This window comes from Capra hircus, chromosome 19 (assembly GCF_001704415.2).
Source record: "Capra hircus breed San Clemente chromosome 19, ASM170441v1, whole genome shotgun sequence".
NCBI lineage: Eukaryota > Metazoa > Chordata > Mammalia > Artiodactyla > Bovidae > Capra > Capra hircus.
In genome coordinates this window covers 25480837-25502383 of record NC_030826.1, presented here as the reverse complement: position 1 = coordinate 25502383, position 21547 = coordinate 25480837, and the positions used below count along the sequence as shown (strand labels likewise).

Genomic DNA, 21547 nt, shown 5'->3' with positions numbered 1-21547 from the left:
TCATGGGAAATAGATGGGGAAACAGTGGAAACAGTGTCAGACTTTATTTTGGGGGGCTCCAAAATCACTGCAGATTGTGATTGCAGCTATGAAATTAAAAGACGCTTACTCCTTGGAAGAAAAGTTATGACCAAACTAGATAGCATATTCAAAAGCAGAGACATTTCTTTGCCGACTAAGGTCCGTCTAGTCAAGGCTATGGTTTTTCCTGTGGTCATGTATGGATGTGAGAGTTGGACTGTGAAGAAGACTGAGCACTGAAGAATTGATGCTTTTGAACTGTGGTGTTGGAGAAGACTCTTGAGAGTCCCTTGGACTGCAAGGAGATCCAACCAGTCCATTCTGAAGGAGATCAGCCCTGGGATTTCTTTGGAAGGAATGATGCTAAAGCTGAAACTCCAGTACTTTGGCCACCTCATGTGAAGAGTTGACTCATTGGAGAAGACTCTGATGCTGGGAGGGATTGGGGGCAGGAGGAGAAGGGGACGACCGAGGATGAGATGGCTGGATGGCATCACTGACTTGATGGACGCGAGTCTGAGTGAACTCCGGGAGTTGGTGATGGACAGGGAGTCCTGGGGTGCTGCGATTCATGGGGTTGCAAAGAGTCGGACACAACTGAGTGACTGAACTGAACTGAAGATCCCCCACTGTGGTGCTGGAGAAGACTCTTGAGAATCCCTTGAACAGCAAGGAGATTAAACCAATCAGTCCTAAGGAAATCAACCCTGCATATTCATTGGAAGGACTGATGCTGGAGCTAAAGCTCCAATACTTTGGCCACCTGATGAGAAGAGCCAACATTGGAAAAGACCCTGATGCTGGGAAAGATTGAGGGCAGGAGAAGAAGGGGGCAACAGGATGAGATGGTTGGATGGCATCACCGACTCAATGGACGTGAGTTTGAGCAAACACTGGGAGATGGTGAAGGACAGGGAAGCCTGGAGTGCTGTAGTCCATGGGGTTGCAAAGAGTCAGACACAACTTAGTGCCTGAACAACAAGACTCCCACAGAAGCAGGTTTCTGATATCAGGATCCACCTATCAGTGTATCTTCTCATCCATTTAAAAAATGTATTCAGACACAGAGAGGGCTGAGCATCTATTTTGCTGGGACTCATATTGTGAGCTGGAGTTACCAAAATGTGTACAGAGCATATGACCTCTAGCCTGGAGTCAGTCGCAGTCCTGCAAAGATGGTTGACAAGTACAAGGACAATTAAAATCATCCTAGGATGGCAAATGCTGGGATGAGGGTCAGCATGGGGAGACAGAGAAATCTATACCAGTGAGTGGGTGGTGGTCAGGGAGAGCTTCTTGGAGGAAGTGACACCTGGGCTGAGTCTTGGAGATACAGAGGGATTCACCAGGCAAAGAGGGAGGAAAAGACATCAAGTGAAGTATGTGCAAAGGCACCAGGGCAGACATGCTGTGGTTGTTTTGCTGGACCATGGGGTGTGTGTATGTGTGTGTTTACACACACATGTGCACACCATGAGGAAGCAGAAGGGAAGGGCCCAGCAAGAGACGAGCTGGTTGGGCTGGATCAGGAAGGGGGCCTTGTATATCACGCTAAGGAGCTTGGAGTTTATCCCAAAGCCACAGGGAGCTATTGAAAGGGGTTTTAAGCAGGGGAGCACCGTGATCAGATTTGCGTGTTAGGAGGATCACCTTGGCAGCCTTGCAGAGGATGGATTGCAGGGGCCAAAGCTGGAGGCAGGGGGATCAGTCCGGATTTCTTGGGATTTTCTCTGTGGTTATACAAATCTGACGAGGCTGGCCGGGGTGGGCCTGGCACACACTAGCTTAGAGAGAAAATAAAAGCTCTGGAGACCCATTTGAAATGGCTCCCAGACTCAGCATTTAATTCCACCTTCATTTGCTGACTCCCTACCCTGCTACCCCTGCCCCAGCCTAAAGGACCCATTGGACCCCCTTAATTCTCAGATCCTGCCCTCCCCAGAAGCATCAGAACCTGGTGGCTCTCGGCATTGAATCAGAAAGGGTCATGCTGATCTGATACCACCCCCTCCCAGACCCTGGAATGCCAGGCCACAAGAGCCCAAACGTTGTCTTTCCTCTCACACCCGGCCACTGTCCCCAGGGCACAGAGCAGCCATTGAGGGGCCGTGGGGTCCTGGCCAGGGTCCCGGGCCTTGTTAGTTACAGGCAGTGGCTTAGTCACGCTCCTCGGAGCCTTTCACCCCGGGACAAGCCTGTCCTTGTGTGCCGGGCTGTCCTTATCCAGCAGCCCAGCTCGCAGCAGCTGCGGGCCCCTTTGCCAACCCCCGACAGTGCACTTCAGAGGCGCCGTCAAAGGAAACCAAAGCCCAGTGTGAGAGCTGAGTCCTGGGGAGCAGAGGGGCACCCCGGGAAAGCTTCTCTGAGCGCCTTCCCTGCTTCCCTACACCAGGAGCCCAGCCTCTGCTGACAGGTGCACGGCCCCGGGGGCTCTCCTGCTCTGGTGTCCTCCCTTCAGGAAGTAGGGAAGACTATGCAAGCCCACTCCCTCCTCTGTGCCCTCTCCTGGGTTAAAACCAACCCACCTCTGCAGAAGCATTTCCAAAAGACAATTTGCAACCCCAGTACACACATGCATTGAGCACCTGCTGTATACTCATGCGCTGGCCTGAGTGCACATATAGGTAGTGGGGTTCATTACAGGCTGGACCACATGGGGGTTTACAGTCCAGGCTCTGATTTCAGGCTGTTCCAACCCTTGGCTCATGTTCTCCCCAGTTGTGTGACTGGGAAATTTACTTTGTCTGCCTTTGCCACAGTTTCCTCATCTGTAAAATGGGGGAAATGCTGTATGTATCTCTCTCTCTAGGTTGGGGTGAGGATTAAATGAGATGATACATAAAGCGTCTAGCTCGGAGCCTGGCACATAGTTTAAGGATTCATACAAGGTCACTGCTGCTGTTTTTCCTCCTTCCTGTTATCATTAGTGGATTGTCCTACTGCTCCCGGGTAGAGCGTTAGTTCCATTTTACAGATGAGGAGACTGAGGCCCCATGAGGTGAAATAGCCCACCTGCTGTCACATAGTCATCCAGTGGCAGAGCTGGGGTTGGAACCAGGCTCTCTGTCCCTCACTTCTGCGGCATAGCCAGCCGCTTTGGCAGACAGAGCACAGAGGTGTGGGGCTCCTGACCCTGGGGCAGTGGGAGAGGTGGACCCTCCTATTCCCTCTAAGTGCCCTTTCTCTTTTCCAGGTTTCGAAGCCAGGACATGAAGGTCACTAGAACCCAGGGATGGCCAAGTTCCTGACACTTGGGCAGAAGCTACAGCTGCAGGGCCCAGGGCTGGGGCTCAGTGATGGTGCTATCTGAGCACCTGTTGCAAACGGGGCAGGAGGAACAATAACCCCAGGAAAGAACAGGCCGGTGCCAGCATGCGGGGATGACACCTCCGGAGGCTCCGGCCTCCTTCCGGCCTGGGTGCTAGGAGCCGTCCCCGGGCTCCAGCTGGGAGCCCTGCCGCCCAGGGGCATGGCCAAACCTTTCTTCCGACTCCAGAAGTTTCTCCGCCGGACGCAGTTCCTACTCTTCTTCCTCACGGCCGCCTACCTGATGACCGGCAGCCTGCTGCTGCTGCAGCGGGCCCGCGTGGGCCTCCCGCCTGGCCCCCGGGCCCCCGGCCCGCTGCAGGCCCTGCCTGTGGCCGCCGTGGCACTGGGCGTGGGCCTGCTGGACAGCCGAGCCACGCACGATGGCCGGCTCAGCCCGGAGCTGCTGCTCGGCGTGGACGCGCTGCAGGGGCCCCTGGCCCGGCCGCGGCCTGGCCCCCGCTGGCTCCGCAGCCGCAGCTCAGAGCTGCGCCAGCTGCGGCGTCGCTGGTTCCGCCACGTCGTGGGGGACCCCCCAGGGCCTCCCGCGCTGAGCCCCGAGGTCCCCCAGCCAGCCACCAGCAGCCGAGGTAGGTGCTTAGCCTGGGTCCCCTTACACATATGGGAGCTCTTCCCGGGAGCCCCATTTGGGGGCACAGACTGGTGTCCCCTCTCCCTGGCCCTGGCTGCAGCCTGAGAATTGGGAACCGAGGGCCCATGGCCTTCCCATATCCTGCTTCCTCCAGCCCCACCATAGACAGGAAGGGCCTGGGAGGGGAAGCCCTTGGGAGTTTTGCTCACTCCCTAGCTGGACTGCCTGTGGCTGGGGGTTGAGATGTGTAAGCATCTTAGAGCTGAGACAGACCTGAGCTTAAATCCTGGCTCATTCTCCAAACTTATTGGGTGACCACGTCTCTTAATTTCTTCACGTCCCTTGAAGATGGAGGTCACGATACCTGCCCCAGGGTTGTGGTGAGCATTAAATGTGATGTAGAGCAGCAGCTCAGTAAGTGGGGTCCCATGCTGGCAGCCCCACACCACCCAGGAGTTTGTGGCAAATGCAGGTTCTCAGGTTCTCTCAGACTCCCCAAATCTCGAACTCGGGGGCGAGGGCTGCAGTCTGGAGCAGTGTGGTCTCCACGTGGTTTGCATGTGCCCTGAGGCTGAGGACCACTGGACTAGGGGGCCTATTGTATGCACCGGCAGTCAGGAATTATTATTATTTAATAACAGCTCACTCATGTATCAGTGACCACACACCTGTAAGTGTTGTATTTACAGGGGCTATTATTATTGTTATGGAGCTTCCCAGGCGGTTGCTAGTAGTAGTAGAGAAGCTACCTGCCAATGCAGGAGATGTAAGAGACACAGGTTTAATCCCTGGGTTGGGAAGATCCTCTGGAGGAGGCCATGGCAATCCACTCCAGTATTCTTGCTTGAAGAATCCCATGGACAGAGGAGCCTGGCAGGGTATGGGCCATAGGGTCACAAAGAGTCGGACACGACTGAAGTGACTTAGCATGCACACACTATTGCTATAGCTCAGTTTTGCCGGTGAAGAGGCACGGACATTGTTAAGTAAATTCTCCAAGATCATTCTCTTAGTTTTGGTTCCTTGGAAGCAAACCCGGAAGCTAGGATTCACATGGATGTGGTCTGCTTTGGGTATGACCCCAGGAACACTGGTAGGGAGTGGGAAGTGAGACGGGGGAGGAGGTGGCCAGTACAGGGTATGTTATGGAGCAGATAGGGACTTGGAATGAGGGTAGAACCTACATCTTAGGGTGCAGCCTGGAGACAGCAAGGCCTAGGGGACAGGCAGGGCACTGCCCAGAACTGCTGGAATCACGCCACTGGGACTCCATCATGGGGTCAGCCTGGCTCCAGCTCGGAGCTCTTAACACTGAGTTATCCAGACTGTGCAGGGCCTCAAAACTGAGCTGTGTGAAGTGCGCACCCAGGGAGTGTCAGAGCCACTGATGGGTGGTGACTGATCTCAGTCAGTGTCTCAGCATCTCTGCCACCGCCTTATTTGATCCTGTACCATGAATTGCAGGAAAACTGCTCTCTGAGTTTAAGAAGTATGGTTGGAGCTTAGAATCCTCAGTGGCAGGATATAGAAGAGGATGGTGGCCCGATACGATGAAGACTGCAGAACTAAGCTTTCTATAGAAGAAATTCCATAGAAGGAAGTTTCATCTGAAATCCTCTAGGTCATAGCCCTTGGGTGGGATTCCTCAGCAAGGCTTCCATGTAAGAATGAGGGAGAATTAAGGAACCACTTCTATAGCTCATTTCGTGTAGTTATAATTTCTATAAACTCCTCCCAACACATCAAGAAGCCGAGTCTCTATCAGGGTGATGCCAGTGTAGAAAGTCACCATGCATTTCTTAAAAAGAAGGCATGGAAAGAGCATAGATTTTGAAAACAGACCTGGATTTGTCTCTTGGTATTGCCAGTTACTGACTCTATGACCTTGGCAAATTAGCCATGATTCCTCTTTTTATTTTTCTCAGTCCACACTCAGCACACGTGAGTCTCCACGTGTGCTATTCACTTTACACTTGAGGAGCTCCGTCTGCGGTGGTGGAATCAGATGTGCAGCTAAATGATTACCCCCTAGTATGACTGAGGCATAAGAGAGGCATGTGCAAAAGGCTTGAGGCTCAGTACACAGAAGTGACAAATTCTTAGTAACCTGGCTTCAGGGTGACTGGCCAGAAGACAGGAGGACTCGGGGTGACCTGGTTACAGCCCAGTGTGTAGAATATCTGCATCCAGGAGAACCAGCAAGCACTCTTCAAGCCATCTTTTAAAGAGGCGATGGAAGAGGCTGTAGTAAAAGCTGAAGAGGTGGTGGTGAGGTCCAAACAGGACAGACCGTCACCTATTATACACCAGGGTTTCTGCCCTGAGTCTCTGAGTACCTTCTGCACTCTGATTGATCCTCCCTGGTGACCCCCAAACCTGGCAACGGAAGGGTTAATGCCTAGTTCAGCAGGAACAGTCAGGCTCTGGTGTTGAATGGTGACAATTCAGGCCAGTCCATGCCTCTCATCAGTTATTCAATATTTTGAGTATCCCCCAGGATTGGAGAAAGAATTCACCCTGGGAGAGGCGGTGGTGTCACGCAGTTAAAGATCTTCAGAGAAAGTGGGGAGAGGTGGGCACTGGCCCTAGAACCCTCTGGGAGCCCCCTTCCTCTCTTGGGGCTCTGTGGGGCCCTGCATAGCCAGGCTGGCCTCCCTGGTGGAGGCCCGCCCTCGGGACAGCTGCTGGAGCTGCAGACAAAGAGGGCGTCTCTTCGTGGCCCCGGGCAGCCCGCCATCCTCCTGTAAGGGGATCCGGCAAGCCTTGGAAGCCGCAGGAGGCCCCATCAATCACTGAGCATTTCATTATACCTTGGACAACATCCATAATGGAATAAAATGTCAGTAAGTTTACTAGGGGAAAAATAGTAACTTCTCCATAGCCAGTTTGTTTTTTATTGATAGTAATTTCCAAAGACATTCCAATATCTCCGAAGCCATCGTTAATAGCCTCACGGCATGTCCATTTTGATGTGCAAATGAACAGATGCAGAGTCACAGACAATAATGCATCGCCTCCGTTTCAGCCGAAAGTAATAAATCCGCCTCAGAATGTGTCCCAGTGCATCCCTGGGAAGTCCTTTCTTTCTACACATTCTCGCCTCTGTCAGGGAGTTAGAAAAGCCATTCATTATTTTTCCAGGAAAAAAGGCTCACCTCCTCCTCACGAATGGGGGGAGGTATCTGGGTCTTGCTACAAACAGAGACGGGGCCAGCCGAGCGTGGGTGTTCCTTCAGACTGGTCAGTTCCACCCACCAGCCAGCTGGGAGCTGGCTAGCCTCTCCTTGTTTTTGAAGAACCCAACCCTGACTGCTCAAAACTCTTTCTTTCTCTTTTATTAATGTGCTCTGCTAATATTTACGGAGTCATCGGCACACCCGGCCCCAGGTTACAGTGTAGGATGAGAATAATAATAGCTGTCGCTTATCCGAGCATCTGTTGTGTGCCAACCATTGTTCTGCCTAGATGGACATCTGTTATCTCATTTAATTTAATCTTCAAACAGCCTTATGATGTCAGCAGTGCTATCACCATTTTAATGATGAAGGGTTTGCATTTCGGGGAAGTAGAGTAATCTAAAAGTGTTTATTATTAATAATGACACATTACAACAGTAACAATCACCCCTGAGCTCACACTACATGCCACGCCTGCGTTAGACAACTTTCCATGTTATCTCGTGGAATTCTCACAACCACCCCATGAATTCCGTGGGACCATGTGTGCATTTTACAGACGAGGAAGTAGAGGCTGCACATGCTAGGTCGCACAGCCAGATAGAGCAGAGCCTGGATTTGAATCTAAGGCAGCCCATTCCCAAGAGAGATTTCTTCCCACCCCACCCCCACACCCCGCCCCGCAAATGTGTATGTGCCAATCTCAGCCTCCAGGGGTCTTGAGCCCAGTCACCTCTTGGTGACCAGAACCTTCTGGTTAATTTCCCATCAGTGGTGATAAATGTTTAACAACCCCCGAGCCTGTATTTTGGATGTTTACTTGAAAGCTGTAATAGAATTTCTTCTTTGCTGAGCAACACATGTCAGAAATCTCTCAAATATTAGTTTTCTCTTACTAAGTAGGCAGGCTAAGGAGAACGATTGGTTTTCGCTGGCCTGGATGAAAGCTTTCTGGTCTCGGTAGTCCTGAGCTTTATACCAAGAGAGAGAAGCTTGCAGGGCCTGGGTGTCTGGAGCCCCGAGTAGAGGAGTGGAGCTTGTATCCATGGATGGACGTTGGGTGTGGCCATGTGTGTGCTGGCGGGCATCCCGGTGAAGGCAGCCTCGAGAGGGTCATAGCCTGGAAGGGAGCAAGACCCTGTGCAGACACTGAAGGTCTTTGCTTTCGCTGCAGCCCAGTGTTCTCTCATCTGAGGTTCCTGGATCTTCAGCCATTTCTGGTGTGAGAGAGTCCTGTTTCCTACCATCTTGCCCATCTTCCCCTTCCTTTTTTAACCAGGGGCCCTGGGAATTGCACATTGGGATAGCCAGTAGGACCAGCCACTGCATTTGGGCTCCCCGCTTTCCCTCTTGCACCCTCACAGGATGTCAGTGTGGGTTTTAGGAGCTCTGACCCACTATTGGCATCGTGTATGACCTTGGCAGCAAGTCACCAGCTAAGGGAAAGTTGTGGTCCCTGCCCTCAACGAGCCTTAGCTCATGGTACAAAGACGAGACACACAGGTGTACACAATTTTTAACAACAGTTAATGATCAGGATTTGGGTGACAGCAAGCTTTTCAGACACTCAGTATGACAGTGCAGGGAAAGGAGAGGCTGCAGAAGACTAGAGTCGCCAGGGCTGTGAGCCATGCCATCAAGGATGAGTAGAAAGCAAAGAGTGGATGTGCAGAAAGGAGCAGGGCCATGACCGGACGTGGGCGGGAGAAATGAGCAAGGGAAGGGGGAGGGGGGCGTTTATCCATTTGACAGTTGAGGAAACTGAGGCACAGAATGTTGAAATGATTTAGTCAACGCCAGAGACGGATTTAAGCATGCTGTTCATACCCAGGAAAGTCACTCCCTGATTCACGTCCCCAGGAATGTGGGCTGGCAGACTCACTCCTTCAAACCACTCAGCTGGTGGCCCTGAGCTTCTGTTTTGGGCCAGCTTCTTGGCAGGAGTAATCAGCACCAGTCTCGCCTGACCCGGGAGCTCCAGGACTGGTGGACGAGACGGTCACTCCTCCCCGCAAAGCTGTTTGGGAGCTGGCTGGCTGTGGGGAGGCCTTGGGCACAATGCTTCCCAGAAACGCCCAACTTCCAGAGGCTACAGTGTGCTGCTCAGATGCCACTTGAGACATCTCGGAGCTGAGTGCCAGTGTTTCCCCGGAGACGGGCAGCATCTTCATCATGGGTGCCCCATCCGGATCTGGGTGCAACTCTGTGGGTGTGCATTCGCAGCTCGGATGGTGTGATGGCGTGTTTGCAAATCCCTAGTGCATAGTTCCTTCAATGCGCTGCGCTGCGTGTGACATTTACGCACCAAATGCACTTGGTCGCGTTCAGGTTCCCCAGGCTTCGCTGTGCATTTCTGGGAGGCAGCTCCCTGGCCGGGTGTGGCAGGGCAGGACTATTTCCCACTGATACGTGCACTGTTGGGTCACTGCTTTGCGGAGTCTTGCCCCTCAACATCGTCCCCTCCCAGGGGTGTGCTGGAGATGCCTGACCTGCTGAGGGCTCAGGGTCCTGTGGTCCTAAGGATTCCCACACAGAACAGCCCTCTTACATGTTAATAGATGCCGCTTATACACCTCCAGTGATGGGGGCTTCTGCCCTCCTGCGATGGCTGATATTTTCTTTTCTTTCTCTTTCTTTTTTTGATGTGAACCATTTTTACAGCCTTGATTGAATTCATTAACAATATTGCTTCGGTTTAGTTATTTATTTATTGGCCACGTAATGTGTGGGATCTTAGCTCCCCTGCATTGGAAGGCGAAGTCTTAACCCCTGGACCACAAGGGATGTCCCAGCAGATTTTTTTTTTTTTCTATTGGACTAGCTCTCCCTGTTTGCAAAATCTCTATATTAGCTAAGATCAGACTTTGCGTGTCTCATTTCTTCCTTCTGGATCACAAGGAGGCAACAGAGTCTGCCTATCAGTTCATTCATGGAGGCAGACAGGCCTCTTCCGGCCTAGAAAGGGTAGGGATGAAAAGGAGAGGGGTCCAGGTGAAGCAATTAAACCAGCCAGAATTAATTAAACCAGGTGAGGGCTGGCGGAAGGAAGTTGTGTTCTGGCTGATGCCAGGCTCCTGGAAGGGTGTCTACAGGACTGTTGGCCATTAACTAAGAAAGAGGGCAGGAAGGGAACAAGTTGGAAGTGTCCAGAAGCGCTGTGGGGAAGGTTGGACCACAGCCTTGTCCCCTGGGCTTCTCTGAGAAGTGTCATAGCCAGGAAGGGCAATGCCAGGGTGGGTTCAGGAGTTAGTGCCCTCCCGCTCTCCAGGGTGTCTGAGTCTCTGCTGTGGCTCTCCCTCATCCCCTGCAGGCACCTATGTGGGATGCTTCAGTGATGACGGCCAGGAGCGGACTCTGAAGGGGGCTGTGTTTTTTGACTTGAGAAAGATGACCGTCTCCCACTGCCAGGACGCATGTGCTGAGCGGTAAGTGGGGGTCCCTAATGGTCAGCTCCACTGGAAATAAGGCTAAGAGGCAATCCCAGAGAGTGGGAGTGGTGTCCCTGAGGTGGTGCTTCTGCTGCCAGTTGGCTGTCGGAGTGCGATTAGAGCTCGACCGATCAGATGCAGTTTTGAAAAACTAAGAAGGTTTACTCACGAGATGGCAGGGGATTGTGGGAAGAGCTCTGGGCTCAGTGTCAGGAGACCTGAGGTTCCTGTCCTGAGATTCCAGGGCTCACCCTTCTCCTGGCCCCAGACCCAGTGGCCATTGCTAGATCCAGACCTCAGTGCCCCTGGCCAGGCTTGGGACTCACCCCAGGCCCCGTTCTGCCTGCAGGTCCTACATCTACGCTGGCTTGGAGGCCGGGGCCGAGTGCTACTGTGGGAACCGACTCCCAGCGATGAGCGTTGGGCCGGAGGAGTGTAACCACGAGTGCAAAGGGGAGAAGAGCTCCGTGTGTGGAGGTGTGGGCCGGCTCTCCGTGTACCGCGTGGAGGAGCTGCAGCCCGGCTCCAGGAAGCGTGAGTGCGCCAGCCTGTCCCTGAGCTCTGTCTGCCCCTGCTCTCTGCCACCTCTGCGTCCACAGCCCTTCATCTAAATTCTGGAGGACGGAAACTGTGCTCTGCCTTCCCTACCACCTTCCCTGGACAGGCTTGTGGCAGGGGGCGAGGTGTTAGGGTTTGCCAAAGATCGCTTGAGTTCGTGACCAAATCACATCTTTCCTTGTCCTCTGCAGGAGAGAAAAACTGACCAGGAGGCCCAGAGCCTTGGCCTAGGTGTTTCTTAGATGTGCTGTGTGGCCTCCCATCTTTGGGTTCCAGTCTATTTTGTCAAGTGCAGAGACAGACTTTGATTACCGGGACAGACCAGACAGTAGGAGTATTTCCTAGCTACACAACACCCTGAAGTGCTGGTGAAAGTGAAAGTCGCTCTGTCATGCCCGGCTCTCTGCGACCCCATGGACTATACAGTCCCTGGAATTCTCCAGACTAGAATACTGGAATGGGTAGCCTTTCCCTTCTTCAGGGGATCTTTCCAATCCAGGGATCGAACCCAGGTCTCCCACATTGCAGGTGGATTCTTTACCAACTGAGCTATCAGGGAAGTCCATGAAGTGCTGGGTAAAACTGAACAAGTGTTGCTGCAAATGCAAAGCTGAACTATCAAGAAAGTAAGGAAATCCCTGGCTCCAGTGGGAATTAGGAATCATGCGGGTGGGATGAAGACAGTTGACGACGCTGTGCAGCACTGGGTCTTCATGGGGGAAGCTGCTGGTCTTGGCGGCCGCACGGCTTAGGTTTTAGTGTCCACAGAGGACAGAAAAGGAGGTTTTGAGTCCACCAGCGTAGGGACCTGGATTGAAACTTCTTTGTGAAGTTGGATTCAATTTCACTGAAGTATGTACATCAGTGAAATTTTAGATTAAAACAAACAAACAAACTCCTGCCAGAGACAGAAAAACGCGTCTGTTTGAACTGAGCTTCAGGTTGGGATCAGAGGAAGGTGCAGAGTAGGTCATCTGTGGCTCCATCTTGGAGGTGCCCTCCTGCTCTAAGTGGCCTGGGACTCTCACCTGCAGAGCGGGGCAGAAGGGTGTGGAATGGGAGTGACAGCCTGTGCCACACCTGAAGTCTAGAGGCAGCTGAGGCTCTGCCAGCAGCATCTTAGATCACTAACTTCTCACAGCTCATGCCGCATCCTTACCTCTCAGCATGTATAGGGCACCTGCTGTATGTCAGGGTCAGGACTGGGTGTGGGGTGCAAAAGGGTGACCCAGGTGCCGCTTCCCCACAGGCTGCAGGGAGGTACTCACAGTAGAGCATGGGTTCAATCCCTAATCAGGGAACTAGGATCCCACATGCTACACAGCATGGTGAAAAGAAAAAAAAAAATCAGATTTGTGAAAGGAAGGGAGAAAGAGAAAGGGGGAAGAAAGGAGGGAGGGAGGAAGGATGGACACTGTCCCCCGAGGGCTGGCAGGAGTTGCAAGTCATGAGTTCAGCAGCTTCAGCCAAGTGGTCCCTTGTCAGTGACCCTGGTGAGCAAGGTTCTGGGATCTGGTTTCTCTCAGAGCCTGGCTTGACCACAGCCTGTCTGGGCAGTTTACCCTCTCCGATTTGGAATCTGCTCCTCCTGAGTGTAATTCCACCTATTTCAGGATCTGAAGTTGCCATTTCCCCCGGGTCAGGCCCCAAGAAGGGCAGGCTCTGCTTCTTACCAGATCCCCATTTCTTTCCCCGCAGGGAGGACCGTCACGTACCGGGGCTGTTTCCGATTGCCAGAGAACATCACACATGCCTTCCCCGACTCCCTGGTACAGGCCAATGTGACCGTGGAGACGTGCTCCGGATTCTGCTCCCAGAAAGTAAGAGAAATTATGACTTCACAGCTTTGTCCTTTAACCATCCAGCCAGAGTGGTGGTCTCAGGGAGGGGCAGGTGCCCGTGGGGGACTGCAGCTCTCTGTCCTCCTTGGAGCCAAGGTGGGAGCTGAGGAGGGAGGGAGGCGGGCTTTGCAGCAGAGTTGCTGAGGACGCCAGCAGGGAGCCTGCTGATGCTGAGACCCGAGCCTGGGTGGGGGATCGTCAGTGAAGTTTGTAAAACTGAAAGGATCGTGCCTTTCCCGATGTGAGCTCTTGGCACAAGTGTCAGATGTTAAATTGACTTGGTGTGGAAGCCGGAAGATGCTGGCTCGGGACTTGGGGAGTGCTGATGGATTTTCTGTTATTGGCACTGACAGTGTTGGGCCAAGAATCTGACTTCAGGGGCTGTAGTCGCTCAGGTCCCTTTGGTCCCTTAGCCAGGGCTGAAGCGTGGAGTGTGACTCTGTGCAAGTTCTGGACTGGGTACCAAAGGCCATGTGCCTGCACCGCCTGTCGGCTCTGGGGCGGGAGACATCGATCAAGGCCAGATAGGGTTTGCACATGGCATGATTGGGGTGGGGTGTGAAGCAGGGCTGGTGAGACCTGCAGGCTGCCCAGAGAGCTTTGAGATCTGAGGCTGGAGACCCGAGATCTCCAGGCTGGGCCAGATGCTATGGCCCTGGAAATGGCCCTGAAGGGCAGTAGGCTAGGACTTGGGGCTGCTCCAAATCCTGGGGTCCACTGGCTTTGATGGGACTGTAACACGTGGCAGTGTAATCGAGTGGGGCTAGGAGATAGGCGGGTCCTGGCTGTGATGGGGATGACGATGGTTATCAACCGTCCTAACCAGTATTCATCATTTTTTCCATGCCAGTTTCTGTTCCAACTTCACATGGGTTAACCCATTTAATCCTCTTGACAACTGAATGGGATAGGTGTTCTGAGTAATTGCATCTTGCAAGTGAGGAAACAGAAAGCTTAAGCATTCTGCCTGAAGTCACACAGCCAGGAAAGGGGGAGAGCCAGGAATTGAACTCTGCCTAGTTCTGTAGCCTTCTGGTGCTTTGAAGGGTGCAGGGAGTGGACTTCAGTGAAAGCACGTGGAGCTGGACACAAAGACATGCCCTCCAAGGGCCCCTACTCACCAGGAGCCGCCTTCCCTCTGCTCTGTGCTCCCAACCCCCTTGAGATGCTTCCCTTGGAGATGGGGGGAGACAAAGCCTTCTTCCTACATGCTTTCCTCTTGCATAAGTGCAGCCTTTGAGGTGGCTCTCTTCCATCTCCAGCATTTCCAAAGCCACTGCCAAGGGTGTCTTGGTGTCAGGGCTCATGAGACACAATACTGGGATCCGAGAAGACCATTTTGTTGATTCACAGACGCCTGGACTGGGGCCCCCTTCTCCCCCTCTCCCATTGGTAGGGCCAGAGCCAGCAGAGGTGGCAAGAACACCTGCTCACACAGCAGGGAAGCAAACCTCCCACTCTGGGCTCCCTTCGCACCTGCAGTTCAGAGCGGCTCCCTGGAGAGACCCCCACTGTAATCAGAGGAACTCGACTGGTCCAGATCCGCTGGCCTCCCGGGTCAACAGATGCACAGGCATCTTCCTGTGTGCTGGGTGCTGGGTTGCAGCCTTCCCCCTGCTGGTCAGCTCTGATCCTCCCAGCACTCTGTGAAGGGGGATCCTCTGACCCCTGCTTGCTGCAGAGCCAGCGCAGGTTTGCAGGAGTGAGAGTTCTCATACACAAGCATGGAGGGACCGGGTTTACATCCCACTCTTATCTGTCTGTCTGTTAGTCGCTCAGTCATGCCCAACTTTGCAACCCCATGGACTGCAGCACCACCCTGTTCCCCATAGGCTCCTCGGTCCATGGGATTTTCCAGGCAAGGATACGAGAGTGGTTTGCCATTTCCTTCTTGTATATATATGTATAATTTAATTCATTTCTCTTGGGCTGCATTGGGTCTTCACTGCTGTGTACGGGCTTTCCCTAGTTGCAACGAGCCGGGGCTACTCTTCACGGTGGTTCGAGGCCTTCTCGTTGCAGTGGCTTCCCTTCTTGCAGAGCACAGGCTCTAGGCGTGCAGGCTCAGTGGTTGTGGCACACGGGCTCAGTTGCTCCACGGCATGTGGGATCTTCCTGGACCCATGTCTCTTGCACTGGCAGGCGAATTCTTAACCGCTGGACCACAGGGAAGTCCCCCTACATCCCACTCTTGCCCCCATGCCCCATGCTTTTCATGCTGCTGCCTCTCAGTGTGACATCGGTGGAGGAAGGGGACAGGTGGGTGGGCTGTCGAGGAGGAGACAGGAAAAGAAACAAGAGGAAGGGAGCCGGCAGCCTCGCAGCTGTGCGTCTTTGGTGCTTTAAATTATTTTTCCTAGATGCTCACGTGGATCACGGTGAAAGGACACCCAAGGGTGTCCAGGAGAAAGTCTTCCTCTCACCCCTCTGTGTCATCCCCTCTGTCCTTCCTTGGATGCAGGTGATGGGCCTAACCTCTCCCTTCCACTCTCAGAGAAATTCCATGAATATTCAGGCAGTTGTTCCTTTACAGAGTCAGGATGGCGTTACAAACCCCACAGATGGTGGCGAGCCATACGCACTACCCTTCCCCACTCTCCTTCCCTGTGTCTTACAGACTGCTCCACATTGGCACAGGAAGCGCTTCCTCACTCTTCTATGCCATTACATGGATGTCCTATAATTTATTTAACAAACACCCCGCTGTGAAGCATTTAGGTGGTTTCCAATCTTTTGCTTTTACAAACAAGGTTGCGATGACTATCCTTATAGGGGGGTAGTTCTGTGTTGGTGGTGGATCTGCCGGATACAATTCCTAGGAGCAGCTAGGTCCTTGTTCTGTGAGTAAACTTTGCTATACTGCCCTGGTCAAAAGCTGTGTTCATTTTATGCATCCCTCCCCACCCCAGCCCTGCGGGAGAGAGAAGCAAGGCACCCCTGAGACTCTGCTGTTGGGGAGGATGGTTTCAAAGCCACATGCCAGGTGGATGCTCCAGTGTATGGAGGCACCTTCCCTGGGGCAGCCCGTGAGGGGCCCAGACACAGAATTCGAAGCTTTTAAACTCTTCAATGCCTATTTCCAGCCTTTCTTCAGATGTACTGACGCAAATCCAGGTCGCTGCAGTCTCTCACTGGAGCATGTGCCAAATGAGACCTGCAGGCTCTTGGTACCTTATGCCACTTTGCACCTTAACGCTTCATACTTCTCCCCTTGAGATGCATTTCGTGGAGGGGTTACCTGCTCAGCTCTGGGCAGTGATGCTGCGAATTGTTCAGATAGAACAAGGATGAAGGGGCACCCAGGGTTCTCATAAATGGCCTTTGCCCTCCAGGCATCAGGATCTGTGCTAACGGCTTGGCTCCTGTCCTCCCCTCCCCTGTATCATCGAATGGGGGGTGGGGGCTGTTTTCTTGGGTCCCATTGTTTAGACCCACAGGATGTTGCAGCTGTGAGGAGTAGTCACTATTTCCAGCTTTCATGTTGCCAGCAGGTCTTGGCAGGACACACTTAGTGGGACAGGTGCATACGCTGACGCCGGGTGGGGGGTGCCAGTCCCAGATGAAGAGAGGCTAAGACAGGAAGCAGGGACTCTGGCATATATCAGAGTAAGTTCAGTGCCTGATGGAGATGAAGGAGACTGGGAGGAAGGCTCCGGGAAGAGGACTGCAACTTTTTGGAAGGGTTGTTAGTTGCTCAGTCTTGTACGACTCTTTGTGACCCTATGGACTGTAGTTTGTCAGGCTCCTCTGTCCATGGGATTTCTCAGGCAAGGATACTGGAGTGGGTATCTCCAGGGGACGTTTCCAACCCGGGGACTGAACCCAGGTCTCCTACACTGCAGGCAGATTCTTTACTGTCTGAGCCGCTGGGGAAGCCTTAGAGCTAGCAGATGCTGGGCAGTGTCAAAGGGCAAACGAGGGGTGTGAGGAATGCACGTAACTGGCAGGGGTGTAGGGGCTGGGAAAGCAGCCAGCCTGCCCACCCAGTGTGCAGGGCTCCATGGCACCATGTGAAAGGTAGGGCAGGGACAGATTGCGATGGGCCTCAGAGGCCTGCCTCTCAGTCCAGATGTTTTTCAGTTGGTAAGAGGGAGCTATGGACGGTGTTGAGGGGGAGAGGGTGGTGTAACTGGTGTGGGCTTCATAGCTGTGGGTGGGATGCTGGGATCCCTCTGGGAGGCAGTGGTCCTCAGGGCCACCCCCAGAGATGCCTTGGCAATACTGGCACCCAAGTTTGCCTGTGACCTGCCTCTGGAATTAGGGATTCCAGGTAGGGCAAGGATGATGCTACAGATGTGCTTGCAGGTAAAGCCGCCATCTATCTGAGAGAGTGAGCCTTTGGTCCCCAGAATGTCTGTTCCTCCCTTCTCCCTTGTCCTGCCCTGTGGTTGTGAGCGTGACTTGGACTCAGGCCTTCTGGATGGTCCCCAGCAGCTTTCAGTGGGAGCTGGACTAGGACCCCGATCTCACTCTATGGCAGGGCTGCTCATCCTTGCAACTGTTATCAGTTGGGTCATCTAATTTGTACGGGGATCTGTCTGTACATTGTAGGATATTTAGTATCCCTCTATCCTGCTACAGACCAGTAGCACCGCCACACTTAGATATGACAACCCAGACTGTCTCCAGACATAGCCCGGGGTCCCTGTGGTACCCCCATTGAGAACCACTGTCCAGCGGGCCACCTGGAACCTGTTGGCTCAGCCATGCCGAGACCCAGCTCACATTTGCCATGTGTCTGAATCCTAGTGATCGATTATCTTCTACAACTATTTAGGGAGGATGAAGGAGCAAATTCCACCTCCAGCCCTGAGGTCTGGTAGATGCAGGATCAGTCAGAAGTTGAGGCCTGCAGGGGTCATGGTTCTATTTGCCGGAAGGGTTTTCTTTGTCCTCTCCTTGTTGTGGAGGGTGAGAGAGAGAGGTGAATTTGGGGATTTCTGGCTGTGCTTTCCTGCCTGGAGTGCCAAGCACTTCCTCTCCAGAAAGGCCAGCAGCAACCAAGGCTGCAGAGACGTCCCAGTTGCAGCTTCATCTCATCCTAATTTGGCTTCTAGACAAGCTCAGATAGATGTACTGCAATGTGGGAATGGTTACGTGATGCCACGGCCATACAGTGGACTGTAATACAGCCATTGAAAGTGTTTTCAAAGTCTTTTATGATGGAAATGCTCACAGCAGAATGTTAAATGGGGCACAGCTAAATCGGGGAGTGGGGGCTACAGGCTTAATTAGGGCTGACTGGGCAGGGGCGCCAGGAGCAGCAGATGCCAGAGGTGGGGCACAAAAGCAGGAAAAGAGGGGGTGCCTTCCTTGTGCCATGCCCCAGTTTTGAGCACCATCTGAGGTTTATTTGTGGCTCCCGATAAAAATCTCTGTGGTTATTTTTTTTTTTTCTTTGCTAGTTAGTTACAGTGGATTTGGGGAGCTCCCAGAATGTAGTTTGACAAGGAAAGAACATTTTGGGCCACATCAGCATCTTAATGATCTGACTGTCTGCCAACAAGAGCAACTTGACCCATGTAAATGTGTTTTTAAACACAGTAAAATGATCTTGTCTAATTTTCTGCGATCGTGTCAGAGCTGGAAGAAAACCTGCTCATTCTCAGTCCTCTGGATCCTGTCACCTCCTTCATTTGGACAGGAGGTGAGAATGAGCTGAGCTGTTTGCAGTGCTGCCCATTCGGGTGAGGGGTCATTAATTTTGAAGCCCCGTATTGGTGCACAAGTAGACAGGCCCTTTATGGGAGAGTGTGTTCCACGGCAGGGCTGATGTGTGAAATCCAGCACCATCTGTAAATAGGTTACTAACGTGTGAAGCTTCAGCTATTAAGCCTTGTGATCTGAGGCTTGTTCTCCCAGTGACTGCTAGTAGTTCTACCGAGAAAGGCATTGCAGGGAGAGGTGTTATCCTTTCCGCCTGTCCCCTTTTAGCCTCTTTTGGGGTGTGTGAGTTCTGCATACAGAATAGTAACCACCTGGATGTTTTCCCATCGATGTATCTTCTGAGGTTTTTTCCCTTGTCCATTTAATGGAGGCACTAACCCAGCCGCCTGTGTGATGGAAAGGCACAGATTAACTCTGAGCCTACTTGTTCTCTGCTGGGCGGTGGCCTGACCAAATCCCCTTGGATCTTGATAGATGCAGTCCATCCTGTGTGGCCCCATTCCCTCCACTGGGCATGAAATTTCACATCTCTGCCAGGGATTGGGTCTGTACGGGTCTGGGTTTTGTGAATTAGTACCTCTGTCTGCTGTCTGGGGCTCCAGTCTGTGGAGAGCCATCGCCCAAGGGGACACTTTAATGTTTGCCCCAAGCTATCTTGAGGTGGCGCCTTTGAGGCTGGAGACATGGAAGGGGACTAGTGAGGCAGTGCTTCCAGTGGAGAAGAGTGGATACAGGGAGATGGCCCAGTGCCCCCACCGCCACCCCATATGTTAGCCTCCCCCAGACTCAGACCAACCAGTCTGCCGAGAATCTACTCTCTGAAAGACACCTTAATAGTATGGTTGCTCCTTGAAGAACATGGTTGGAACTGTACTTGTCCACTGATACATAGATTTTTTTTCAGTGAAAAGATACCACAGTTTACATCATCAGCCACTGGTTGAATCCGTGGACGTAGAACCACAGTCTTGAGGAGCCGAGGATTTTGTTATCAGCAGTGGGTTCTGGAACCCATTCCCTGCAGATACCAAGAGATGACTGTATTTCACTCCATCCACAAATCCCCTTATAGCTAGAGAAGTCAAGACTCCATCTGTCTGAATTTAAATTCATACCAGAACCCTTAATCATTAAACTATGCCCCCCCTTTTACAGATGATAAAATCAAGGCTCACACTGCCCAATAGTTTGTTGACATTCATGTAAATGGATTCAAAGCCTGGGATTCCTGGGGCTTCCAAGTGGCGCTAGTGGTAAAGAACCTGCCTGCCAATGCAGGAGACATAAGAGACATGGGCTCTATCCCTGGGTGTAGAAGATGCCCTGGAGGAGGGCATGGCAAAGCCTGGGATTCCTTATGACAAGCCTTGAACTGGGTCCACTTCCCATAACTGCCTCCCCAAACCACACAGCTGCACACCTGCATTCAGGTCAGAGGGAAACATGCTCTCAGTTCCAGGATCAGTAGGTTTACATTCAATCTGACCTTTGCCTGAAAGCAAAAGTCAACGCCCTCACCCCCCATCTCCCTCCATGGGCATCTCCGCTCCTTTTTGTGTTTTGAATGTTACCCAGTTCTGCCTCTGGAGGCGAGAGACTGGTCAAAGCCAACCTCCACGCTGGTTCATGGATTTCATCACAAATCTACTGCCTTCACGTGTTTGCCTCCCAGAGGTCAAGTGTGGTGTATGGCAAAGCCCTGGGCTAGGAGTCTGGAAGGCTGGCCTCTGCTCCCACTCACATACCCTGACGGTCTGAGGTTGTTGTGGGCTTCCTTCAAGCTGCCTCCAAGCCTCAGTTTCCCCTTCTGAAACCGGAAGCTCTTGTCTCTGAAGTTTGGGGTGATGCTGTGTAATCCTAGAGATCCTGAGAAAGATGCCTAGAGAGGAGCAAGGATGCAGGAGAGGAGATCCCAGAGGGGGTGCTGCTCGGGGCCTCACTCCTTGCCTGGCGGAAGGTCCACTCCTTGACCCCTTGGCCACGGCCAAGCCTTTGCAAATGGATTCCCACCCCACCCAGGGATTCCCAGGTGGCACAATGGTAAAGAATCCACCTGCCAATGCAAGAGACACAAGAGACACAGGCTCGATCCCTGGGTGCAGAAGATCCCATGGGGGAGGAAATGGCAACCCACTGCAATATTCTTGCCTGGAGAATCCCACCGACAGAGGAGCCTGGCGGGCGACAGTCTATAGAGTTGCAAAGAGTCAGACAGGACTGAGCACGCATCATGCCCCACCACTTGGAGAGCCCAGCCCTGGCCATGTCATGACCTGGCTCTAAGCTGAATGCCCACCCACACCACAGCCCCAGCCCACACCCGAGCTCCCATCCGAGGGCACCCAGCCTCAAGTTGTAGAGGAAGTACCAGGATGAGAATGTATATCCCCCCTGCCCTCGGACACAGGCTGAGCCAGCTCCCTTTTGAGCCCCTCATCTGCTTGAAACAGTGCCACGTCTGTGCTCCCATTTTTCTGCCTTGCTTTCTTGGTTCATTTTCTCCTCTTCTTTCTCTCTGTGCACGTGTTCTGTCTGTCTCTCAGTCTCTTTGTCTCTCACTGGAGCTTGGGGTGGAGGTACAGGAAGCAAGGAGGTCGGCAGAGAGATAAGATTCATCAATATTTAATTTTTATGGAAATCCTGTCTTGGAAATCCCCAAGGGGCTGAAAATTGTTCTGTGTTTTCAGAATCCAGTGATGTTGCTGAAGAGGTTATGTTGTAAATAAAACCACATTACTGTCTGCAGCTCTCCCGTTGCTCTGCAAACACCCGGAAACTTGACGGTTTAATCCACTCAAGGAAGCAAAAAGGTTCGGGTCACTGGTGGGGGCAGCCGAGGAATACAGGCTCCTGAGGCCTCAACATCAGAGACTACCACCAGGGAGGGAGACAAAGCCAGGCCAACGAGCAGACTTTTTGTTTTTGTTTCTTTACCATGTGGCTGAGATTCTTGTCTGA

General features: G+C 52.7%; 1 protein-coding gene across 3 annotated transcripts in view; it reads left to right on the top strand.

The window, feature by feature from the left end:
- Positions 1-21547, top strand: part of WSCD1 (WSC domain containing 1) — a 44713-nt gene that overhangs the window by 9578 nt on the left and 13588 nt on the right. For all 3 annotated transcript variants that reach the window (XM_018064455.1, XM_018064457.1, XM_018064456.1), the window contains exons 2-5: positions 3215-3917; positions 10406-10520; positions 10873-11057; positions 12780-12901. In XM_018064455.1, the coding sequence (XP_017919944.1) occupies positions 3491-3917; positions 10406-10520; positions 10873-11057; positions 12780-12901 (849 nt within the window). In that variant the 5' untranslated portion in view covers positions 3215-3490. The remainder of the gene's footprint in view (positions 1-3214; positions 3918-10405; positions 10521-10872; positions 11058-12779; positions 12902-21547) is intronic.